Source organism: Oreochromis aureus, linkage group 20, assembly GCF_013358895.1.
Source record: "Oreochromis aureus strain Israel breed Guangdong linkage group 20, ZZ_aureus, whole genome shotgun sequence".
Lineage (NCBI taxonomy): Eukaryota > Metazoa > Chordata > Actinopteri > Cichliformes > Cichlidae > Oreochromis > Oreochromis aureus.
Window position 1 is genome coordinate 35374888 of NC_052961.1, and position 22513 is coordinate 35397400.

At 40.6% G+C, this 22513-nt stretch overlaps 1 protein-coding gene across 3 annotated transcripts in view; it reads right to left on the bottom strand.

The window, feature by feature from the left end:
- Positions 1 to 21705, bottom strand: part of LOC116315129 (DENN domain-containing protein 2D) — a 36411-nt gene extending 14706 nt beyond the window's left edge. Inside the window, exons 1-6 of one of the 3 annotated variants that reach the window (XM_031733309.2) lie at positions 21519 to 21705; positions 12822 to 12888; positions 12631 to 12714; positions 11568 to 11633; positions 4593 to 4640; positions 4191 to 4283 (exon numbers count right to left, since the gene is read on the bottom strand). In XM_031733309.2, the coding sequence (XP_031589169.1) occupies positions 4191 to 4283; positions 4593 to 4640; positions 11568 to 11633; positions 12631 to 12714; positions 12822 to 12888; positions 21519 to 21545 (385 nt within the window). In that variant the 5' untranslated portion in view covers positions 21546 to 21705. Of the gene's footprint in view, positions 1 to 4190; positions 4284 to 4592; positions 4641 to 8358; positions 8886 to 11567; positions 11634 to 12630; positions 12715 to 12821; positions 12889 to 21515 lie in introns of those variants that run through there. The other 2 variants (XM_031733308.2, XM_031733310.2) reach the window with 2 other exon arrangements.
- Positions 21706 to 22513: the final 808 nt, after the last annotated feature.

Consider the following 22513-nt stretch of genomic DNA (forward strand, 5'->3'; position numbering starts at 1 on the left):
CTCTGCGCCCTGTATACTCAAGACTGTCTGCATCTACAACCTGAAAATATGATCATCAAGTTTGCTGACGACACAACTGTGATGGTACTCAACTGAAATAGGAATGAGGTTGGCTACAGACATGAGGTGCACAGTCTGAGGGGTGCTCCCATCATTGATTTGAAGTGGCAGAGAGGGAGCGCTCTACTGAAAATAGGGAGTGAGGAGAGAGTGCCTTGCTTCAAATTTCTGGGAGTTACCATCAGTGAAGACTTTAAATGGATAGTCAACTTTCCTGCTATTATAAAAAAAAAAGAGGCACAAAACATTTTCTCATAACATTGAGGAAGGTCCACCTGGAGTCTTTCTACCACCGGTCAATTGAAGGCATCCTAACGTATTGTATAACTGTCTGGTTTAGGAATAGCTTAGCAGCAAACAGAGCAGCTCTCCAGATGGTGATAAAAGCTGCTCAGGGCATCACTGGCCACGTCCTGCCTCCTTTGAAGGAAATCCACCAATTCAGATGGAGCAACAGGGCTTGTGACATTGTGAAGGACATCACACAGTCACAATCTGTTCACCCTGCTCCCCTCTGAGAAACAGTATAGCTTACCAAAATTCACGCACTGCCAGGTTCATAAGGAACCATTTTTATCCAACAGCCATCACTAAACCGAACTCTGCCCACCAAAAATAACTCTCTCCACCAGTATAGATTTTTTAGACATTGTAATTCTGTTGTATGCGACACATACAATGACAGTAAATGTATTGTATTCTACTGGCTGGTAGCTGAATGGGACTTAAGCACCTCGAGGCAACTGTTGTTGTGATCTGGCACCATATCAATCAAATTTAATTTAATTCATATATAATCACTGTCACTGTTTCCATCTTATCAAACTTACATTGGGAAAAATAGAAGCTCCTTTCTATAACATTTTATTCACATCCTCACTTTCCAACTACTTTTAGTCCATCCATCCATCCATTCGCTTCAGCTTATCCTTTTCAGGGTCGCGGGGGGAAATTTGTATCAGAATCGTGTTTATTGGCCAAGTATATGTGCAGACACATACAAGGAATTTGGTTCCGGTAGATGGAGGCTCTCAAGCACAGCAATGTAAATCACACACACACACACGTGTCTATATATACATTACACATGCATACACATACATACACAAAGCTGTGTAAACCAACTATAAATAACTAATCTAAACGTATATACATAAAATACAGAAATGAATGAGGTGGAATGAATACTACAGAATGTACATAAGGTGCAGCTGCAGTCTGGCAGTGGGAGCAGTGTGACAGGTCAGCTGTTTAGAAGGGAGAGGGGAAAGAAACTGTTCCTGTCGGGTGGTCCTGGTCTGCAGGCTTCTGTACCGTCTGCCAGAGGGCAGCAGGTCAAAGAGTCTGTGTCCAGGGTGTGAGGGGTCTGTGATGATTCCTGCCCGTTTCCTGGTTCTTGAGAGGTACAGATCCTGGATGGAGGGCAGGGGGGCGCCGATGATCCTTTCTGCTGCCCGTACAGTCCGCTGCAGTCTGCACCTGTCCTGTTTAGTGGCTGCACCATACCAGACTGTGATGGAGGAGCACAGGACAGACTCAATGACTGCAGTGTAGAACTGGATCAGCAGCTCCTGTGGAAGACTGTACTTCCCAGTTGTCTCAGGAAGTACATCCTCTGCTGGGTCTTTTGAGGATGGAGTTGATGTTGGTCTCCACTTCAGGTCCTGGGAGATGGTGGTACCCAGGAACTTGAAGATCTTCACAGTCGACACAGGGCTGTCTGATATGATGAGGGGGGGGCAGAGTTGAGGGATGTCTCCTGAAGTCCACTGTCAGAATAAGTGGACTTCTTCTGATTTTAGTGTTTACTTGTGAATGTAGTTTTTATTTGCATGATTTTATGATGTTCCACTGTGGACTGGCTGGGCATGGGACAAATTAGCTGGTATTGATCACCTGCTGAAGCATGGGTGTGTCCAGAGGTGGCCTATCAGCTGTTTAAAGGACCTATTAAAAGGAAGCTAGCTGAGCACTGGGAGGAGAGAGGCCCCAGAAGGCCAGCATGAAAAAGAAGGACCTGCTGCCTGATCATGGGGGTGTGACGGCTCATTTGGAGACGGATCGGTCAGCATAACGTGGCGACCCAGTCCCGACAGCGGGAACGGCGACAGCAGGGCATCTCTGCCTGCATTTGTGGGTAGCGTCTCCACTGTTGTGCACCGGGTACAGCCGTGTTGGGAGAAGGTCACTGTTAGAGTGGATTGTTAAATGTTGTCATTTTTATGCTTAAATGTTGTCATTATGGAATTCACAGACAGTGGAATTCCTTTCTGTGATGAAAGGAATTCCACTGTCCCCTCTCCAGGTTCTCGAGGTTCTGGGTGGGGGGCTGTAGTGTTTTTATTACAGGCAACATCCTTGTGAAGGTCTTTTTGATGTAAGCTTCCTGCCCAGCAGGAGGTCTCACACACACACACACACACACACACACACACACACACACTCTTACTTACATACAGAAGTTCACACATATACATACAAAGCCTTGTCTTAGAACCATGTGGGCGTTGCTTTGCTGTGTGAACTGTCTCTCAATAAAAGGCAGCGAGAGGAGGACATCGTCTGGGTCATTTTCGTGGCGGACACAGATGAGGCCTCCCTTGCGCTCGATCGCTCGATCGATCGATCGCTGACTGTCTTGTTTTCTTTCATGATGAATAAGTCTCTAGAACTAGCGGGGCTTGTGGGAACACAGACCCAACAGTCACCATGGCTCTTAGTCAGGCCAGCTTCTGGGACGATGGTTCTGGCCCCTATTGTTTATTTACAGGGGGATGCCACAAGGGGAGCAGCGGTGGCATCCAGCGACAGACTCCGGTGCAGAGTGCGTGCTGGGCTGGGATGTGACAAGCCCAGTGGAGGGACGAGACGGGGATAGGATGGCATTCACACCTATGGGCAATTTAGAGTTTCCAATTAACCTATCCCCACTAACTGCATGTCTTTGGACTGTGGGAGGAAGCCGGAGTACCCGGGGATAGCCCACGCAAAAACGGGGAGAACATGCAAACTCCACACAGAAAGACCTGATGGGGGAACTGAACTGAATGCTTGGAGTGTCAAGTCCTGCTAACTAACATTGTCACCTTAATGACTTTTCCATGTTAATAACAACCCAGTCATCGTTTTAGTTAGCTCATACACTTGATATGACTTAAAACACACAGCTACTTATTAGGTCAGCTGCTACTAGATTAAAAGTTCAGTGCTTTAAATGCATTCACTCTTTAGATGCAGAAATTTAAGTGATAAAAGACCAAAATGTGTGCACTCGCTTATGAACTTAAATCAGTAGTGTTGATGCATGCTCAGTCATCCAGATAAGGAAATCTTAATCTGGATCCATCTATCTATAGATGTGGTCCTCCATGCTGTTAGAACATGGTAACATGTTCCTGTCCTTTTCAACTCATGTCTTTGCCTCCGGGGACTGGGAAAAAAGGGAAATGGTAAACAACTGGTTCTTTGGTTCTTATGTAGCACTTTTCTACTCTGCTTCAGCAGTCTAAGCGCTTTAAACAACATGCTCCACTCACCCATTCATACAAGCACTTAAGTGATACTATCGACGGTGTACACACATCAGAAAACAACTTTCCAAACTCTGGCTGCAGACTGAGGGAGCCAGAGGTTGAACCACCAGCCTGTAATGACAGTGTTCAGGCTCAAACATAAAACAGCTGCTCTGATGCTGAAAACCTGTAAATGTCTCATTTTTAAACAATAGCCTTGAATGTACAATTAATAATGGCTTTGAAATTATAATAATTTTATTATTAATTATTCAATTATATTTAAATATTATAATAAATATAAAAACATTTCACTTCCCTGAGGTCCGCTGGAGACTGTACTGCACAATAATAATCTCTGCCCTTGATGCACTGGGTTATTTAACCAGTACTTCCTGTGTTGTCACAACAAATGCAAGAGAGGAAACAAGATGTAATGTTGGCTAAAAAAGACTGTAGCATCTGCAACAGAACACTGCTCACATCAGCTCAGCGGTGCACGTGAGGTCAACCACAACTACGGTCACACATTTGGAAATTGTGTTGACATCTAATCACGACGTGTCCAAACGTCCAGCAGCACCTTCAAAAATCAGTTTTCAACAGGATAATACTCACTGTCTCTTTTGCCTTTGCGGAGGGAGGACCACATGGCACTAAACCTCTTGAGGGCCCCTTGTCGTCCGTCATCTTCAACTGATGGAATGGCACCTGGAGAAACCAGCAGCTGCTCAGTACTGAAATCATACATCGGTGCTCACGTCCCCATACCTCCTCTGCTCGTTTAAAGCCCCATAAATCCCTGTCCTCTTCCAGCACTCTAGCTTATCAGATTTCTGTTCGGGTTTAAGTCCATTAACACCATTATGCCTGAAATAAATGTGAAACTGTGACTAACATGTCCTATGAGTAGACTATAAAACTCGCAAGGCAGTTGTTTTAGTTGAGCATTCTTTAAGACTGACTTTCAGTTATGAAACCATTACTCGAGAACCCAAAGGAAAGATGATTTGTACTTACCATGTTTCTCAGAAACATCCGTGATGATGTTACCCTTGGGTTGTTCACCTAAACAACACGACAGAATACATGGATGAAGACGCATTCTCAACAAACCTGAGTCAGCTTCTGCCTGTGTTCTGTGCACGTACACAAAAAATGACAGCTACAGGTTTTTGGTTTGTATTAATAAAAGTATAAGAATGCAGTGCACTACAGTATCCTACAGTATACTGTAGGATACTGTAGTGCACTGTAGTATACTACAGTGCACTACAGTATCCTACAACAGTGAAATGTTAGAAACTAATAAGCTGGAAATGAGCCCTTTAGGCCCCACGCCTTAAGTCGCCCTGTGTAAATAACAAGCGTAGCTTTATGATTAGCAGCTACAATGTACTGAGACAACAGCCCCTAACATGTTTCTGTTACCTAGCAACAAAGCTTTTGCTACATAGGTCTTCTTTATTAATCCCGTGTTTATACTGCAGCACTGACAGTCTGCTGAATCATCCGTTTGTTTTACACTCCGAGGAAGGAATTTCCCCAACTTGTGCTTCACATCATCTCAGAACCAAAAACAATGGAGAACAAGCTTTTTTGGTAAACAGACAGCATTAACAACAATGTGTTAAATGCCATTTAAACTTTACATCACTTAAGAACTTTGTGATAGGCTGGTTTCTATCACCAAGACAAACAAAGACATAGCTCAGGTTTATCAGTTTATTCGCTTCAAAATCAAAAAGTATTAAAGAGGCAATCAAAGGCAGGGAAAGAAGTGCTTCGGACAACAAAATACATTTAAATATATATTTAAACAACATTTTGTCCTACAAACTTTGGCAGGTTGTCTATCTCACATCCACAGCCAAATAAAAGTGAAAGTCAACTATACCAGTGTTATTTCTGTGGGGTTTTCTTTCTATATTAAATATATCCATCACCAAGTAAGCAGTTACCTTTAAAATAAGTAAATCTTTGTGTCTAAAACACAAATAATCATTACATGGAGACAGTTAAAGTAAGCCAGAGACATCGGCATCTGAACAAAGACTTAAATTAGCTCCCCTGGGTTGGTAGTCAGCGGCTCTAAACACCAGTCTCTGTCACTCCTAAGCTGGCCATCTAGTGTTTTTAAACTGCTCACCCAAACATAGCAGGCTAGATACATCCCTGTTTTCATGCACAACTGGCAGACTAAAGACAAAGGCCAAAAAGAGAAGCCCAGACTGCAGCAGGGTCACTTGCTTTGGGAGACCAGCACAGCAGCCATACGGCAACGAGTGATCGAGATGTGAACCTGCCAGCCGGTCAAAAAATAGAAAGGCAGACAGACTTTCTACTGGCTCACCTATGAAACCATGAAAGTATCACTTCCTCTAAATAGATGGTGTTCACTGAAGGGTCCCTGAGCTCAGATAAACAGAGAGTGAATTTGGCTCTTTTCTAATCACACTGACCACTCACAGTACTTCAAACCACTGTTTGACCATACAGTAAAACTGTGTTTTGTCCCATAAACTTAAAGTTATCCAAGTTTATCTACCTCACGTCCACAGCCAACAATTGGAATAGTATCTGGAAAAAGCTCACATGCACAAGGCGATTGTGTAAACTACCAACTGAAAACCCCCAGCCAACCAGAATGTTCAAGCCCTGAACCATTTCTGTGAGTCAAAACCGCTAAATCACATAAAGTGGCGGGGGTGTTTCTCAGCAGGGAGCAGGTGCTTCAAGTTGCCAGCTGAACTCAAGACTTCAGGAAGTAACTAGTTTCTGTCTTGAGCAAAAAAAAAGTAACTTCAAATGAAAACAAATCCATTATGATTCCCTTTCTTTCACACACACATATTTTTATTATTACACACCAACTTTAAACCAATTGCACAAGTCACCATGAATTATGGGAGCTATAAAGGAGACGCCTGTCCCCTCTGCTGTCTGCGTAGGCCTGGAGCCCCTCAGTGAGATCATCAACAAGACTGGCTACAAATATTCACTACAGTATGAAGCACTATCTCTATACCAAGTGACAGCAACATCAGGAAGGACACAAGAAGTTTGAAATAGAAAGGATGTGAGAGGAGCTCGAGAAGATGCGGAGGGTGATGGTAACAGTGGTCACCATGGTAATCGGAGCACTCGGGGAAGATCCCAGGAACAACATCCCAAATCTCTGTCCAGATGAGTGCAGTCCTAGGAAGCTGTACAGCACCTGCAAGCTCCCAGGCTCTGCATATACATATACATATATATATATATATATACAATTTTATTTTTTCAGTCTCTGGGCAGTCTTTATCTGAGCTTTAAGGACATATACATATATATATATATATATATATATATACATACATATATATACATATAATATGTGTATAATGCAATTAAAAAATGATTTTGAAAACATATCAGCTCATATCAGGAGGCTAAAGCATACGCTGACTGTGTGGTTGGTGGGAAAACAGAAACAAACAAAAACAAACCAAAGTCAGTTTCTAGGTTAGATTCAATCGATCCGTCTGAGCTGGACTCTATTCAACCAAAGGTCACTTTGAACCGCAGCTCTTCATTTTGAGCTAACTCGTTTGTGGTTGTCACTCCAGTCTTTGCTGCTTGTGCATGTTGAGCGACCACACTCCACACACAGACAAATTGCAGCCAGAGCAGATTAAATAAGCAGCCTGCAGGACACAGTCCAGGTTTCACTTCAGTTTGGCCAAGTCTCTGACAATGTTTACTGAGTCTGCAGTACACAACTTTGGCGTTTGCGATCTGTTGTCCTGTGTAAACACCAGTGGCAGTGCCTTCCTACTCAGTAACTTGCAGAACTGTGCTGAACGAGCCCCGGGGACAAAAACACATCTCAGGTTGTGTTTTAAGTGTTAGTTTGACTCTTTCACCCCAACGCAGGTTTTTCTTGACCCTACACGCTGCTGCGTTTTTGAGCTACTTCTTTTCAGCTCTGATGTGATGTGGGTGTAAAGAACAGCCCTCCCTTAGGCCCACAGAGTCCTAAACATGTTATAACAAGATGCTGTCAAGTCAAAGGAGGTAATTAAAGCAAGACTAACTAAAGCTGCCTGATATCCTGTTTCCATGTTCCTTGTTCATTCCTGCAGCCTTTATATTACAAATCTGCCAATTTATCTGTTTACCTAATGGAAAGTTTTATCCATTATATAGGTTGTTTTCCTTCATAAGCGCCCTGTGTTTTCCACCTAAGCCTGCAGTGAAAAGGTGCTCTTCCAGCAGCAAATGCAGCTAAAAGCAGTCTTTCAAACTGACTGTCATTTCACCTCCTGAGGCTACAAGGCAATCTAAAGCAACATCCACAACAGGCACACAGTAGATGAACTAAAATAGATGTGAGGGAAAGCTTACAGACCATCACAGTTCAAGGTGTCCACAAGCTAAATGATCATATGTGCACCTGACACAGCTCAAAACAGAATTTGAGGCTCAGACCATGAACACACCATCACAAGCTCAAGTTTCATGTCACAGACTGTCAATACATCACCGAGGTCAAGTATTTAAGTCGTGACCTCCACGCTGCACTTTATGTCAGCTGTAAATGAACAGCAGAGGTTTTCCTACAATGAAGTGGAAAAACACCGATACACATATGGGCGCAACCTGTTCGAGATAAGTTACTTCAGCAAGTTTCGGCAGGTACAGTGTTTGTCGAGAAACTACACCGCTCAGTAACAACAATCATAATAATAACAGTAAGTGTGTCTAACTTAGGCGGACTCGGGTAAGACTTATATCCAGTACTCACTCCATCTGTTTTTGGGGTTCGTCAGTTGGGCTCCTTTCCGTCTCTTCTCCACAGTCTCACTCATTGCTGCCGCTCTACTGTCGGGAATTCCTATCAGCACACTCAGTAACAGCACGGCAGTATTTTACCATCGCCATCCCGCTGCATGCTACATACATAGCATCTTAACCTCGCGCTCAACTACTGTGTACGCTGAAGTAGGTTTGACACCGCTGTAGGTTTAGAGCCACGTGCTGCGTTCACGTTTGTGGGACAAACGAAGCGTTGCGTGTTTCGTTCGGTTCTTCGCGGTTTTATCGTGCCACTCTTGAGGACCTGGTTTGCTTCTAGAAACTACTGAGCCAAGAATAAAAAGCCAACAAAAATACCATAAAATAAGTAGAAGAAAGTTGATGAGCGGATGTTGGAGACAGGTTGTCGCAACAAACCCGATATTCACGAACGCAGCACTCGAGCCCTCAAAGATTGCTTCATTTAGTTGTTTTTCGACGGAAGCGGTTAGCTCTTCCAGCTGTATGCAACAAGCAGGCGGTGACTTGAAACAGCGGACCTTTTTCCTTCTTAGGAGCGTGTCAACTCAAACTCACAAAGCACAGTCGGGCCTCCTTAATTGGTTTTCTGTCAGAGACATGATGACACTGGATGACAACCCTGAGAAATACTGTCTGTTAGTGAGGGCGCCTACAGCAATTAGTGATCAGGTCAGCTACAATTAAATGGAAAAACTGAGATGCTGTGAAACACAAAATATAAATGTTTTAATCACAGGGAATGTTATCTTCTCACTATAATCGTTTATCTCCATGTCAACATGTCGTGTATGAACTATCGTATTTGTCTGAAGAATTGTGTAGTGTGTGTAACAGTGCATAACTTGAACGATGCAACAGTAAATATTAACTTTAGTATGCTTCGTTATTTTTAATATTACAGCAGGCATACGGATAAATTATGTTACAGGCTCCTGGGACGAGTTCAAGCAGAAAATAATGTACATCAACAAATGAGAAACATTATGACATGTTTTACTCAGTTACATGTCAGATTCAAAAAGACATGATGTTAAAAGTAAAAATAAATTGATAGTCAGTAAACTTTCACGTATTAGTTTGAACTGGTTTACAATGGTTTACTTCTCTACAAATGCCCTGTCACGCAAAGAAGAAGAAGCCCGGTGTGAATGCGCCGTCTCCTCTGGGCTGAGCTGAAGTGGAAAACTCTTCTGGCTACAGACGAAATTCAGACTTTTTTTTGCTGTTTGTATTAAAGAGGATAGAGACCATCTGGCTCGTTATCAGCGCTCACTTAAAAACCTGCATCTCTGGTGTGGGTATGTATTAGTGCATCAGTGACTGTAGAATTGTCCACTGAAAGGTAAATACATGTTTCAGAGCAACCTATGCTCCCATTCAGTTTGTCTGTTAGAAGGAAGGGCTGGCAAATTTCAGCAAGACAATGCTAAACTGCACACTTTATCTCACAGCAGCACGGCTTTATATTAAAGAGTCTGGGGACTGAACCAGCCTCCTGCAGTCCACATCGTTTACCTACTCAGAACATTTAGCACGTCATGAAACCGAAGATACAACAAAGACAAGACAGGACAGTTCAGCATATGATACCTATATCAAACAAAAATGGTACAACATTTTTTCCTCCCAGAAGTCCAGCACTAGTTTTCACACTTTTGTTTGCTGTTGTTAAAAGGAGAGGCGATGACAAGAAGTGGCAAACATCCTCTGGAGACATCAAGTGACCTTGTTGTCTTTCTGGTACATTTTCTCAATTTAACATTTTTTTCTGCCAGGTTTCCCCTCTCCTCCTTGTTGTCTCCTCCTCTTTGTCATGCCCGTCCTCGAGGTTGTGTGTTTTCCCACCCTGCGGTTCCCTAGTGTTGACCTGCATTTGTCTTGGACTTTTTGTAACTTTGTGAATAATCAGCATTAAAACTACATTTCTTTCATTTACACCTGGGCACACAGCCATTTCCTGCTAGTGCCCTCCTGAGAGGGAGTGGAGTTGTTGAACATAGGTCCACCTTGTTTTATGATGATTCATGAAACAAGACCTTTCACATTGTTTTCACATTTTTGAAAATGACTTTCACTTTCATTCTGTATCAGAAAGCTTTTTGGTTTCAGTCTTAGATTCGAACCAGCAGTATTTGTGTTAGTTATCTAACTGTGTCTGAACACATCTGGAGAAAATGCTGACAGCACAGCTGCAGTACTTTGGGGGATTGTCTGTATCCACAAGAATTACAACCAAAAGTAACACGCGAGGCCATTTTTATATACTTTGTATAGTCCAGGCTGTTTAAAGACAGTGTTGGAGTGCCATGAGTTTACATTACTGACTCTGCACCTCTTAGATCTAAATTCCCAAATAAATTGTCTATTTAGGAATTTTAAATCACTGAACTCATTTCCTTTGATGTTAACAGCATCTTTTAGTAAGAGAGGGCATTTGTAGCATATGAATGGCCCAAAGTTAAAATATTAGGAGTTCCTTTAAAGAGCACCCTGTTTGTGCCAAACATACTGCTCGTCTCTGTCAGTGAGCAGTATGTTTGGGCTCAGTCATACCTAGCTAAATTTCATCAACAACAAAGACGAGTTCCAGAAGCAGTCATGCATGCTCAGTCAACTAAGCATAGGGGAATCATGTGACTACATGATCTCATCTAGTCACATGACTACATGACCTCCTCCATATTTCACGTCACGGATGACCTGGAAGTATTTGGGTCGTTGCCATGTTCCTTCTTTCCCCACCTTTTGCTTTCTTGGTAAAGATTTTTGGTGTTTGTTCCCACCTGCGTGTTTACCTTGCTTCATCTAAAATTCCCTATTAACTGTGTGTGAATAAACTTTTGTATTGTAGAAGCAGTTCAAAGTGTAAAAAAAGAAATTGCCACACACTGCATCTGCAGGTAGCAAGTGAAGGAGGAGATTGTGATGTGTGATGAACCGCTGATGATGATTAGCCAGCACAGGTGAGACAGGTGGTAGAGCTTGTTGTCTATAAGGCTGGAGTCTTGAGCCCTGGCTATCCATGGGAATGATACTGAACACAGAGCTGCCCCAGTGTGTCTATCACAGTGTGAACGTTAGCTAGAACTTGTAGTAGAAAGTGTTTTGCATGTTTGAGTACAAAGGTGTTACATTAGTAGCAGTCCACATTAGCGTTCATGCTACTTTAACACATACCTGTCTTCATCATGTGTTTCTCACCACCTGAGAGCTGTGAGTCCCCATCGTCCTCTGGAACCGATTCTAGGATTGGAAACGAGTTTGGAGATTATTATTTATTACAAAACATAAAATCAATCATCAACCCTGACTCAGTTTCATTATTTACAATGTAATGTCTTGGCACTATCCTATGGATGCTGCAGTTTGTTTTGGACTTGGTTTCTCATCTCAGGCTGATAGATCTTCCTCCTTTTATTTCTTTTTCATCTAATCTTTTTTAACATCAGCTTTGATTCTGTTTTTCCCCTCATGAGTGAATGTTTGAATGTTCCAGCCCAAATGTCACTTTTAAAACACTCTTATTGGAGTTTTTCCTGTCACCTTTCTTTCTTTGTTTTGCCTTAAGAGTGCAGGCTTCTCTTTTACAACATTGTCACTGCTTCACCTCCAGGTAAAGGTGTTTCCTTCTTTAGAGAAATGGGATTGTTCCTATATGCAGGTGGTATGCCACATGGTTTATTTAAGTCTGATTTACTAACACAGGTATGATGGGCAGGTGTGATAGATTCTTTCATGTGACTGAACTGCCGTACTGCTACTGCCAGAAGGTAAAGCTGTGTAAACCTGTGCTTGTTTGTGAGTTACACTGCTCTTGCTAGAATGCTGATGACTGTTTAAATGAACAATCTTCATCTTTGTTTGTTTATACAATTCTAAATTGTACACTTTGCCCAGTTTAGTGATGTAAGTACCTTGGCTCACAGACATTTTTGGATGTGTGAAACATTTGAACTGTTTGTTCACTGTGGGCCCCTCAGGGTGGGGCCTCTCAGTAGCACTAACTCTGATGTACACAACAGATGGCAACAGATTGGTGATATTACTGATTTATTACAGTTAATTGGCACATTATCACACATGGATTGCTTTAATTGTCAACTTGAAAACGCTCAGAAAACACTGTTTTCTTTTAGTGAGGTGACGCTGTAAATATAAGGCTTTATTTATGAGAATATCTGTGCCTGTGTTTGCATAGAGCTGCATGATGGCAGTCAGGCTAACACAACAGGCTGTTGACCTTTTCTTGATGACTCTCGCGTCGATGAAAAAGACCTGAGGCCCCTTCGCCGTGTAAATCCACCGTCTTCACTGTTGATCCTTTCTGGAGGCACAATTCAAACTGACTCAATGAAAAAGTTATTACTGAGCTGAACAGAACATTCTTGATTACATGAACACATCTATGAATTTGTATCATCACTGTCTTACTTTTGATTCGGAGAGACGAGAAACCAAAGCTCCTCCTTGTGTTTGGAGACAGTTGCTGCTCCAAATTCTATAAAAAAGAATCAAATGACAATTAAGAGGAAACGACATGTTTGTAAATGTTCAGTACATTCACATTAATGCAGGAGCTGTCAGTGATGACCTGTAATAGTGCAGCAACAGAGGTGAACATGTAATACGTTTGTGGTGTGTTGCTGAAACATCTCCAGTACGCTCTTGAGGAATGAGGTTTGTGGCATTTCACAAACGTGTATCTAATCAGAATATCTTATCTATGAACTTTTGTCTTCCTGTAAGTCCTCTGCAGACATCTGTATATACGTAAGTGTACGACTTGTTACTTTAGGGTCATCTAACTAATGAATGTATTTCTCATGTTTTAGTTACAGTGACTACTGTAGAGGGAGAGGATGACACACATGCACACAGCTATCTATGTTTGGCAATCTTTGTGAGATATTTGCTGCCATTGTTAAGTATATGTTTAACAGCTCAGTGCCAAACTCATTCCTTACCAAGACTTTATTTTAACCTGAAATCTTAAAGCAAATCTCAACACTCAAACAAGACTTTTAAGGGGTGTAAAAAATGAAAAAAACTTCCAACTCTTATATTTCAACACTATTATTATTGAAAACAAAGATATTTAGATAGATTTATAAATAAATTACCTCACTCTAGAGAAAGCTGCAACCTGCAATCAGCCATTCAGCATTGCTTTTTACTTTTTATTTTGCAAGCACAGAAACTCTGAGTGTATGTGTTTGGTTTGTTTCTGTGTGTAGATGACTGTTTTAAACAACAGATGCTGTTTTGAGAGACAAGCTTCAGTTAATCCAAAACGCTGCAGCAAGAGTCCTGACAGGGACTAGAAAGAGAGAGCAGATTTCTCCTGTTTTGGCTTCCCTTCATTGGCTTCCTGTTAAATCCAGAATTCAAAATCCTGCTCCTCACATACAAGGTCTTAAATAATCAGGCCCCATCTTATCTTAATGACCTTGTAGTACCATATCACCCTATTAGAGCACTTCGCTCTCACACTGCAGGCCTACTTGTTGTTCCTAGAGTATTTAAAAGTAGAATGGGAGGCAGAGCCTTCAGTTTTCAGGCCCCTCTTCTGTGGAACCAGCTTCCAGTTTGGATTCAGGAGACAGACACTATCTCTACTTTCAAGATTAGGCTTCAAACTTTCCTTTTTGCTAAAGCATATAGTTAGGGCTGGACCAGGTGACCCTGAATCCTCCCTTAGTTATGCTGCAATAGACGTAGGCTGCCGGGGATTCCCATGATGCACTGGGTGTCACCTTTTTAACTTACACTGTGTTAATAGACCTCTCTGCTTAATCACACTTATTATAAATCTCTGTCTCTCTTCCACAGCATGTCTTTATCCTGTCTTCCTTCTCTCACCCCAACCAATCACAGCAGATGGCCCCGCCCCTCCCTGAGCCTGGTTCTGCTGGAGGTTTCTTCCTGTTAAAAGGGAGTTTTTCCTTCCCACTGTCGCCAAAGTGCTTGCTCATAGGGGGTCTGTTTTCTCTGTATTATTGTAGAGTCTTTACCTTACAGTATAAAGCACCTTGAGCCAACCTTTGTTGTGATTTGGCGCTGTATAAAAGTAATCGGACTGAATTATAGCTATCTGGTTGCCGTACACAGTAACCCAGACCCAGGTTTAAAAAAATGATTGGAGAAGAAGATGATGAATGGATTGTCCATTTTTGGCTGCCATTTGGAACATTACTCGGTATTCTTGTGGTACTAAGGTGAAAATATACACTTTGTACAGCATCGGCATGTTTTGTCTTTCTTTGTAACAAGTTTCCAAAAACAGCACCTTAATTGGTATTTATGTTTAACACTTGTTTTATGTTATAACTAGAGATGGCACGATCCCCCTTTTTTTTGTCCGATACCGATACAGATATCATAAATTTGGATATCTGCCGATACCGATATGAATCCGATATAGTGTGTTTTTTAATCAATAAAACTGTTTTTTTTTATATCTTGCTGCATTTTGTATAAGTTCATACTCAAGTTTAAATAAACAACAACACTAAAGCTATTCTGTTATACCTGTGTGTAAAAAATACACTGCACCCAAAATATTTCATAGTTCAGCAACACTGATCAATCTAATAAACTTAAACCTACTCCATCCTCCCTATTCTGGTATTTTAAAGAGTACTTAGCAGAAATATTAAGCAACCTAACTAATAGGGTTGCAAACTCCCAGCAAAAAAAATAGGGAACCACCACCCACCCTCCACCTCATGATGCTTAATCGATGTAATCAACTTTAATTTGATGCAGGGTGGAAAAAAATGCACAGAAACAAATTATTTTTCAAGAATAATTAAATAGATTCAAAATCTTTCTTCAACAGAATTGCAGAATTCAGAGACGGTACCTTCCCAAAGGAAAAAGTACTATAGCTTACTAGGGTATATAGACTTAAGAGTTACTATATATAGTAATGGACTTCTATACATTTTACATCAGATTAAAACTTTGGGTGTAAGATTCAGATAATTATTTATTAAAAGCTACATATTTTAAATGAGAATAAGAAAGAAAAGTATGTCTTTGTGCCCCTTTTCCCTGTTCATTCCCTATCGGCCCCTGGCTGCACTTTGCTAGATCCGCCCCCTGCACAGTTACCAGCCGTCAGCTACGTGAAAAGGATCCTGGTCTACAAAGTAATATTAAATAAATTCTAACAACAGCTTATCAAGCTTAAACGTGCTGCTGTTGTTCCGCCGCTGGTTTCCTCTTTCTGGTGCAAAGTGGGCCAAAAACAAAGAAGAGAGATGGACTTGCGACAGAAAAGCCGATCAGCTGATCGTTAAGCAGTTTCACGATTGAAGTAGCAGCAGGAGAGGGAGGGAGAGAGAGAGGCAGTCGCTCCATATATCGGTTGTTAAGCTTAATGCGGGAATGCTTTACAAACATTCAGAGATGAACTTACACACTTGCTTTACTTCTCTCTGGGATAACTTCCTCGGAGATGAAATGCTGGTTTGGTAGCGAGGCTACAAATACACACAGCCGCTCTAACACATGAGCACACTGCTCCAACGTGCTACGGTTATGAGCCGAGTTACGCCGTGTTGCAAGTTTTGTGAGATGCTTTTTTTGATACTTAATGGATCGGATTACATTTTTTATTTTTCGCCGATATCCGATCCAGTAATTTAGGTCAGTATCGGACCGATACCGATACGTAATATCGGATCGGTCCATCTCTAGTTATAACGTGTGTGTGTGTTAACAGTAAACTGTCACTACTGCCACTGAGTCCCAGTTGTTGATTAGTTTTTCTGCAACAGCTTTTATAGTTAGTTGGTCGACTGAACTGTGCATACTCAGCTGGAACATCATACTGCATGAACATTATTGGTCCTGCATGGAAAGACAGCCACTATTTATAACAGAGCAAAATGACAGGACATGATGATGCCCTATGGGAAAACTCCCCGGCAATATAAACCACATGTGTAGAAAAGGAATGCATCGCAGTAGGATCAGTGGAGCATGATGGAAAATATTTGAAAAATTAGGTTGCAGCAGTAAAACACAGGTGTTTTCTTCTTTTGCCATTAGTCGAAATGATCCCTTATTAAGCTCTACAGCAGAATGTCCAGGAAGGCTGTTCAGACTGGGGGTGATACAGAAAGGCAATCAGTGCGTATTTATTATGAATAACTAGAGCTAAAGCTAACGAAATACAAGTTGGAATTTTGATTTTTAAAAACAGCTTCTAATATAAATTGTCACATTAACTGACTCACTGATCCCCTTCAGTATAAATATGTGCAGTTAATCCAAACACGGTCTCCTCTTTGTTTTATTACTTTATTTAGGAGGCAGTAAAGGTCTGTTCAAAGTCTAGAACAAGTCCTGCTAACATCTGTAAAGCTAACAAGAGATTACCTTTATCTTTACAATCTATTTTGTTTGATATGTACACAACCTCCAGCATAAATGTCTATATCTCTCTTTCTCCAGTGTTAGTTTCACAGCTGTTTGTCACAGCTGCGTTTTACGTTTAAAGTTCAATTTAAAAGCGTTACAGTCTCGAATGATCAGGTCCTTTCATATCTTGTCTAAGTTCTCATGGTACCATATTATCCTGATAGAACACTTTACTCTCAGAGTGAAGGTGCACATGTGGGTCCATGGGTGTCCAATATGGCAGGCTTTCAACTATCAGCCCAACGTGTCAATGCACACATCAAGCAAACATCTCTAAAGTTAGAAATATCCTGTCTCAGAGTGACGCTGAAAAACTAGTTCATGCATTTATTACTTCCAGGCTGGACTACTGTAATTCTTTATTATCAGGATGTCCTAAAAACTCCCTGAAAAGCCTTCAGCTAATCCAAAATGCTGCAGCAAGAGTCCTGACAGGGACTAGAAAGAGAGAGCATATTTCTCCTGTATTGGCTTCCCTTCATTGGCTTCCTGTTAAATCCTGAATTCAAAATCCTGCTCCTCACATACAAGGTCTTAAATAATCAGGCCCCATCTTATCTTAATGACCTTGTAGTACCATATCACCCCGTGAGAGCTGGTGGCTCTCAGAGGCAGAGCCTTCAGCTTTCAGTTCTTCTGTGGATCTGGCTCCTAGTTTGCATTTGCGAAACAGACACAATCTCTGCTTTAAAAATGATGATAGGAATGCTTTTTTATAAAAATATAACATCTGCAAGTATTGTGCAGGAATTTCACAGATAGTGTATTTTATTTGACCAAAATTGCTAAAAATGATAGAAAAAAATAGAAATGTATAATTTATATTATTCTTAAGATATCCACAAATTTGATGACTGTGAACAAGAAAAGCCTGTGAAATTACAGGCTTGCTTCATTCAAAATATAATCAGTATTGGTTTATATTACTTTATTTACTTTAATTACTTAGTTTTTGTACTATAAAAATATTAGTAAGAAGTGAAAGGGTTAAATTACAAAGATTCCTGCAACCAATCAGAGTTCACATTTGTGCAGGGCGGCCACTCAGTACTGTTTTTATCAGCACTTATCTTTGAAATCAGCACACAGACACACATTGCACGTTATTCTACAAGGATACACTGTGGGATTTTCAACCTTTTGAAAGAGAAGCTGAAGACTTTTGTTCAATAACAGGAACAAGAGCAAATTCAGGGGAGGAAAACTGAACATTTATAGTTTGTACCAGGTGAAGATTGACAAATGGACCAGACTAAGTAGTGATATAAGCACTGCGGACACTCGAACATTATAAAGTTCTTACAAAAACATCAACAATTATTTTGAGGGAGGACGAAGACTGCTCACAGTGTGCAGCAGGTACATGTTACATCTGTAAGCAACTGTAAAACACTCAAGCTAAATAGGAATAGCATGCTAACATAACACAATGTCTTTACTCCAGCTTGGCACCAAATCGCTGTGACCCGTCATATTACATAAATTTAACAAAGGTGTCACCTAACTTTTATTAAACTGTTGAACCAACTCATCCCTCTCATGAGATTAAGAGCAGAGTGGGCTCGTGGGAAAGCTAATGGCTGTTTTTCAGCTACCTGTACAGCAGCAACAGCAATAAGTTGGCTAACAGAATTAAAAGTAGCAGCACAGCAAGTGTCCTAATTGTGTTAGGGTTGTCACTGTAAAACCAAATCTAAACGCTTTCTAGTTGATGTCATTCAACCACAGTGCGGTTTAATGTGAGGAAACAGATAAAGTCCTCTTATTACAGCATTCGATTATTTTTTTTTTACTTTTAAATGTTTTTAAGGATAAATATAGCAAAGTGAACAGTGTTGATGCTGTATTACAGTAGTACTGTGGTACTATAAGCTAAGTTGGTGTTTTATTGGCACCACCGGGTCAGAGGTGCCAGTGTCCGGCAGCCTTGCCTCTGTCAGTGCGCCCCAGGGCAGCTGTGGCTACAACGTAGCTGCCATCACCAGTGTGTGAATGGATGGGTGGATGACTGGATGTGTAAAGCACTTTGGGGTCCTTAGGGACTAAGTAAAGCGCTATACAAATACAGGCCATTTACCATTTATTAAGTTCTATTATGACTCTAACTCTTAAGCTCTATATTCAAATCCATCAGAATGTACTTGATAACATCTAAAATTAACAGTATATTGTAATTACAATTACATTTTATGGATATTTTAAAAATGGTAAATCAGTTATGTTTATGTCACACTATACATAAAAACCATTATACAGTTGGCACAATAAACAGTAGTGAACAGTAGATACTAGTTTAATAAAAGTATTTTGATTTTAGTTTCATAGGTGGTGTATCATATTATTACAATCATTATGAAATAAACAACATGAATGACATAATAGAGCCCCACTAAAGAAGACCTTTCTGCGATTTTAGGCCTGAGTAATTGTAGCAGAACAATGTTCGACCACATCATTGGATCATGTCATTGTTTTAACACATCTAAGTACATTTTATTTTGTAAATACAGAAACTTTGTGTATTTTTCCATGATGGAAAATTCTCATTATTTAACTGTATTTTTATGGTGCATCAGTTGATGGAATATTACAGTTCTTTATGAATTTTTTTACAGTCTTTCTTAATAACCATGTCCTGACTCTTAACATCATGCATGTAAAATTGAGACTGTTTGGCCTCCCAGTATATGTATACAAAACACTGTAAGAACAAACTCTGCTAACACCCTTATTATGCCACTAAACATAAGACTTTAATTAACACATAGAAGCTTTGAACATAACTGATCCAGCCCTGATTGTATACTTTTTCAAAAAGGACAGTTTTAAGCCTAGTGGTAAAGGCAGAGAGGGTGTCTGTCTGCCCGGTCCAAACTGGAAGCTGGCCCCATAGAACAAGGGGCTGAAGGCTCTGCTTCCCTTTCTCCTGTTACGTACACTAGGAGCCACAACAGGCCCGCCGTCTGAGAGCTTCGAGCTCTCATGGGGTGATGCAGTGCTATAAGATTATTAAGATAACATGGGTCTGACTCGTGAAGACCGTGCATGTGAGGAGCAGGATTCTGACAAAAACTGAACAGTGTTCCTGAAAACTTTGTCTGATCATTTCTTAATAACAATAACATTTACAATAATTGATTCCACAGCACTGATGAATACAGCAGGTAAAATAAGTATTGAGCACGTCACTAATTTTCTGAGTATATGCAAAGAAATCCAACCATAAATTATGTTTAATATTGACAAATGACTCTGATCTCTGCTGCAATATACATACACTGAAGGGGTTAAAATTTGTTCTCAAGAAACAAACTGTGAAAAAAAATGAAGTTGACATCAAACCGTAATGAGCTGGTTTGTAAACATGTAAGACTCTGGATCCATCCAGTCCCCACGAGAAGCAGCAGTGGGGAGAATCTTAGGGTTTGACTCAGGAACTGAAGCTGTATCACAACTATTGTACATATTTCAGGATGTTGGTGTGGGGTATTGTTTGGGGTATTTTTCAGTAATTTGAGTTAAGAGTGCACTTGTTGCCAAATGCAGTGATTTGATTGGTCAGGTCTGTTTATCTGGATCAGCAGAATCTGATAAAAATTGAGCTTAGTTAAAAAAAATAAATGCAAAAGTAACAAAATATTTGCACAGATTTTATACAGCTAGGCTGATAAGTATTAGTCAATCATTAGTGAAGATCTGCTTATGTCCACAATATTTTATAGAAATATTTCATAAGAGATTAGAACTTTGAATTATAACTATGTTGGTGCAGCATGGTGGCCCTGTTTGCCTCACAGCAGGAAGTTTCTGGGCACAAATCCACTATTTGCCTGTCTGGGTTCTCTCTGGGTACTCTGGATTCCTCTCACAGTCCAAAGACATGCACTTAGTGGGTTAATAGTAGCTTAACCGATGATATTAAATAGCTGTCACGATTGTTAGTCTGTGTTGGCCCTGCAACAGGCTGGTGACCTGTCCAAGGTGTGCCCTGCCTCTTCCCTGGGACCTGAACCTTTTTAGTAAAGTATAGCTGTTGAAAATCTCTACCACAACAAGGTAGTAAAATATATGCACTGAGTACATGTACTTTAATATATATCAGCTCCTTGACATGTATGTTTTTTCAATTAAAGACAATAACCACCAATTAATACATAAACATTATACAGGAAGTGGCAGAAATAAGGTTTAAAAAGTTCTCCAGGCTACACCTGTCGTGATACTGCAGGTTGTTACAATACAAAGCACTAAGTTCACAAAGTCATCAAAGGTGGTTTTTACTCAATGATAGCGTAATGTAAGCAGTGTAAAGTCAAACAAATAACATTAATACTGTATCGAGCAGCTTCACGGTATAAAGCAGGTAAAAAGTTGTAGTGTAAAAGCTGATAACTGAAGTTAAATATAAATATTTTGTGGCTTCAAAAGTCACAGACACTCAGTCAAAAACCTTGCAGGCGACTGGTGTTTAATTGTGATGTAATTCATGATTGCATGCAGCGAAAGTTGTCAAGGTCAAGATTTGATTTATTTAGTTAAACCTTATATATCGCCCGTCTTTTCCCCCAGCTGGAACCAGACTACATTACGCCTTGTGCAAAATTAGCTTGAAAATGGCAGGTTAACCGAAAACAGCCACACAAGTGTTGCAGTCCTTGAACTTTAGACACAAAGACGTTATAAAAGTAACAAACTCACCACCTGCGGTTGCTGGGATATCTCGTCCATTTTTCCTGATTTATCCACTGCTAATATTGGGTCTATGACATACGTTTGATTTTATTTCTTCCCCGCTAAACAAGAAAATGCTCTTCTTGACAGCATATGTGTCAAACAGTAATGAAACAGCAAGTGCACATGCATGAGGAAGTGCAGCTGTTGAAATGTGTGGTTGACGGACTTCACTCTCAGATTGGGATTTCCTCTTTCAGTGTAAACCACGGTACGGTGACGCAGACAGCACAATGCTGTTGTGTGCCGTGCAGTCAAACCTGTTCTTCAACTGTATAACTGGTTAAGCATTGTATTTCTTGGAACTGGGTAACATTTATTTTAAGTCCGTGTACAGACCTGTCAGAGTTGTAATCCAATACTGCACAATCTGTCGGCGAGCTTTACGGGCCTGGTGAATGTTGTTTGTTGTAAAAAATGATTTGACTTCTCTGAATGAGCAGAAAAGTGCAACAGGAATTTTACTTGCACAGCACATTTCATTTTGTGCAGAATCACGGTAGCTAAAGGCAGCTTCAAACAAACTTGGATCTAATTCTAGGACTAGGTGGGACTAGATGTACAGGCTTCAAACCACAGAGCTTTGGGAACTTACACAAAGATTTGAAAGGCAGTTCTTTGTGGCATTGGAGGCCAATGAAGAGAAATCAGTGCTGACGTAACATGGTCACATTTCTGTGAACCTGTAAGGACTCTGGCTGGTTTGGAGAGTCCTGCAAAAAGTGCATTTTCTCTCCCTTGTTTTCCATTGATGTAAAGATCAACTGCAATTTGAGATTTGATATTAGCAATATATTCTAAAATTAATTTCTCAAAATAGACACTATGGTGACAAAAGCATTTGCTCGTCTGCCTTCACATGTGTATGAATTTGAACGATATCCTGTCCTTAATCTGCAGGGTTTAATGTGATTTTATCCCAAGCTTTGCAGATATAACAACTCCAACTCTTCTGGAAAGGCTTT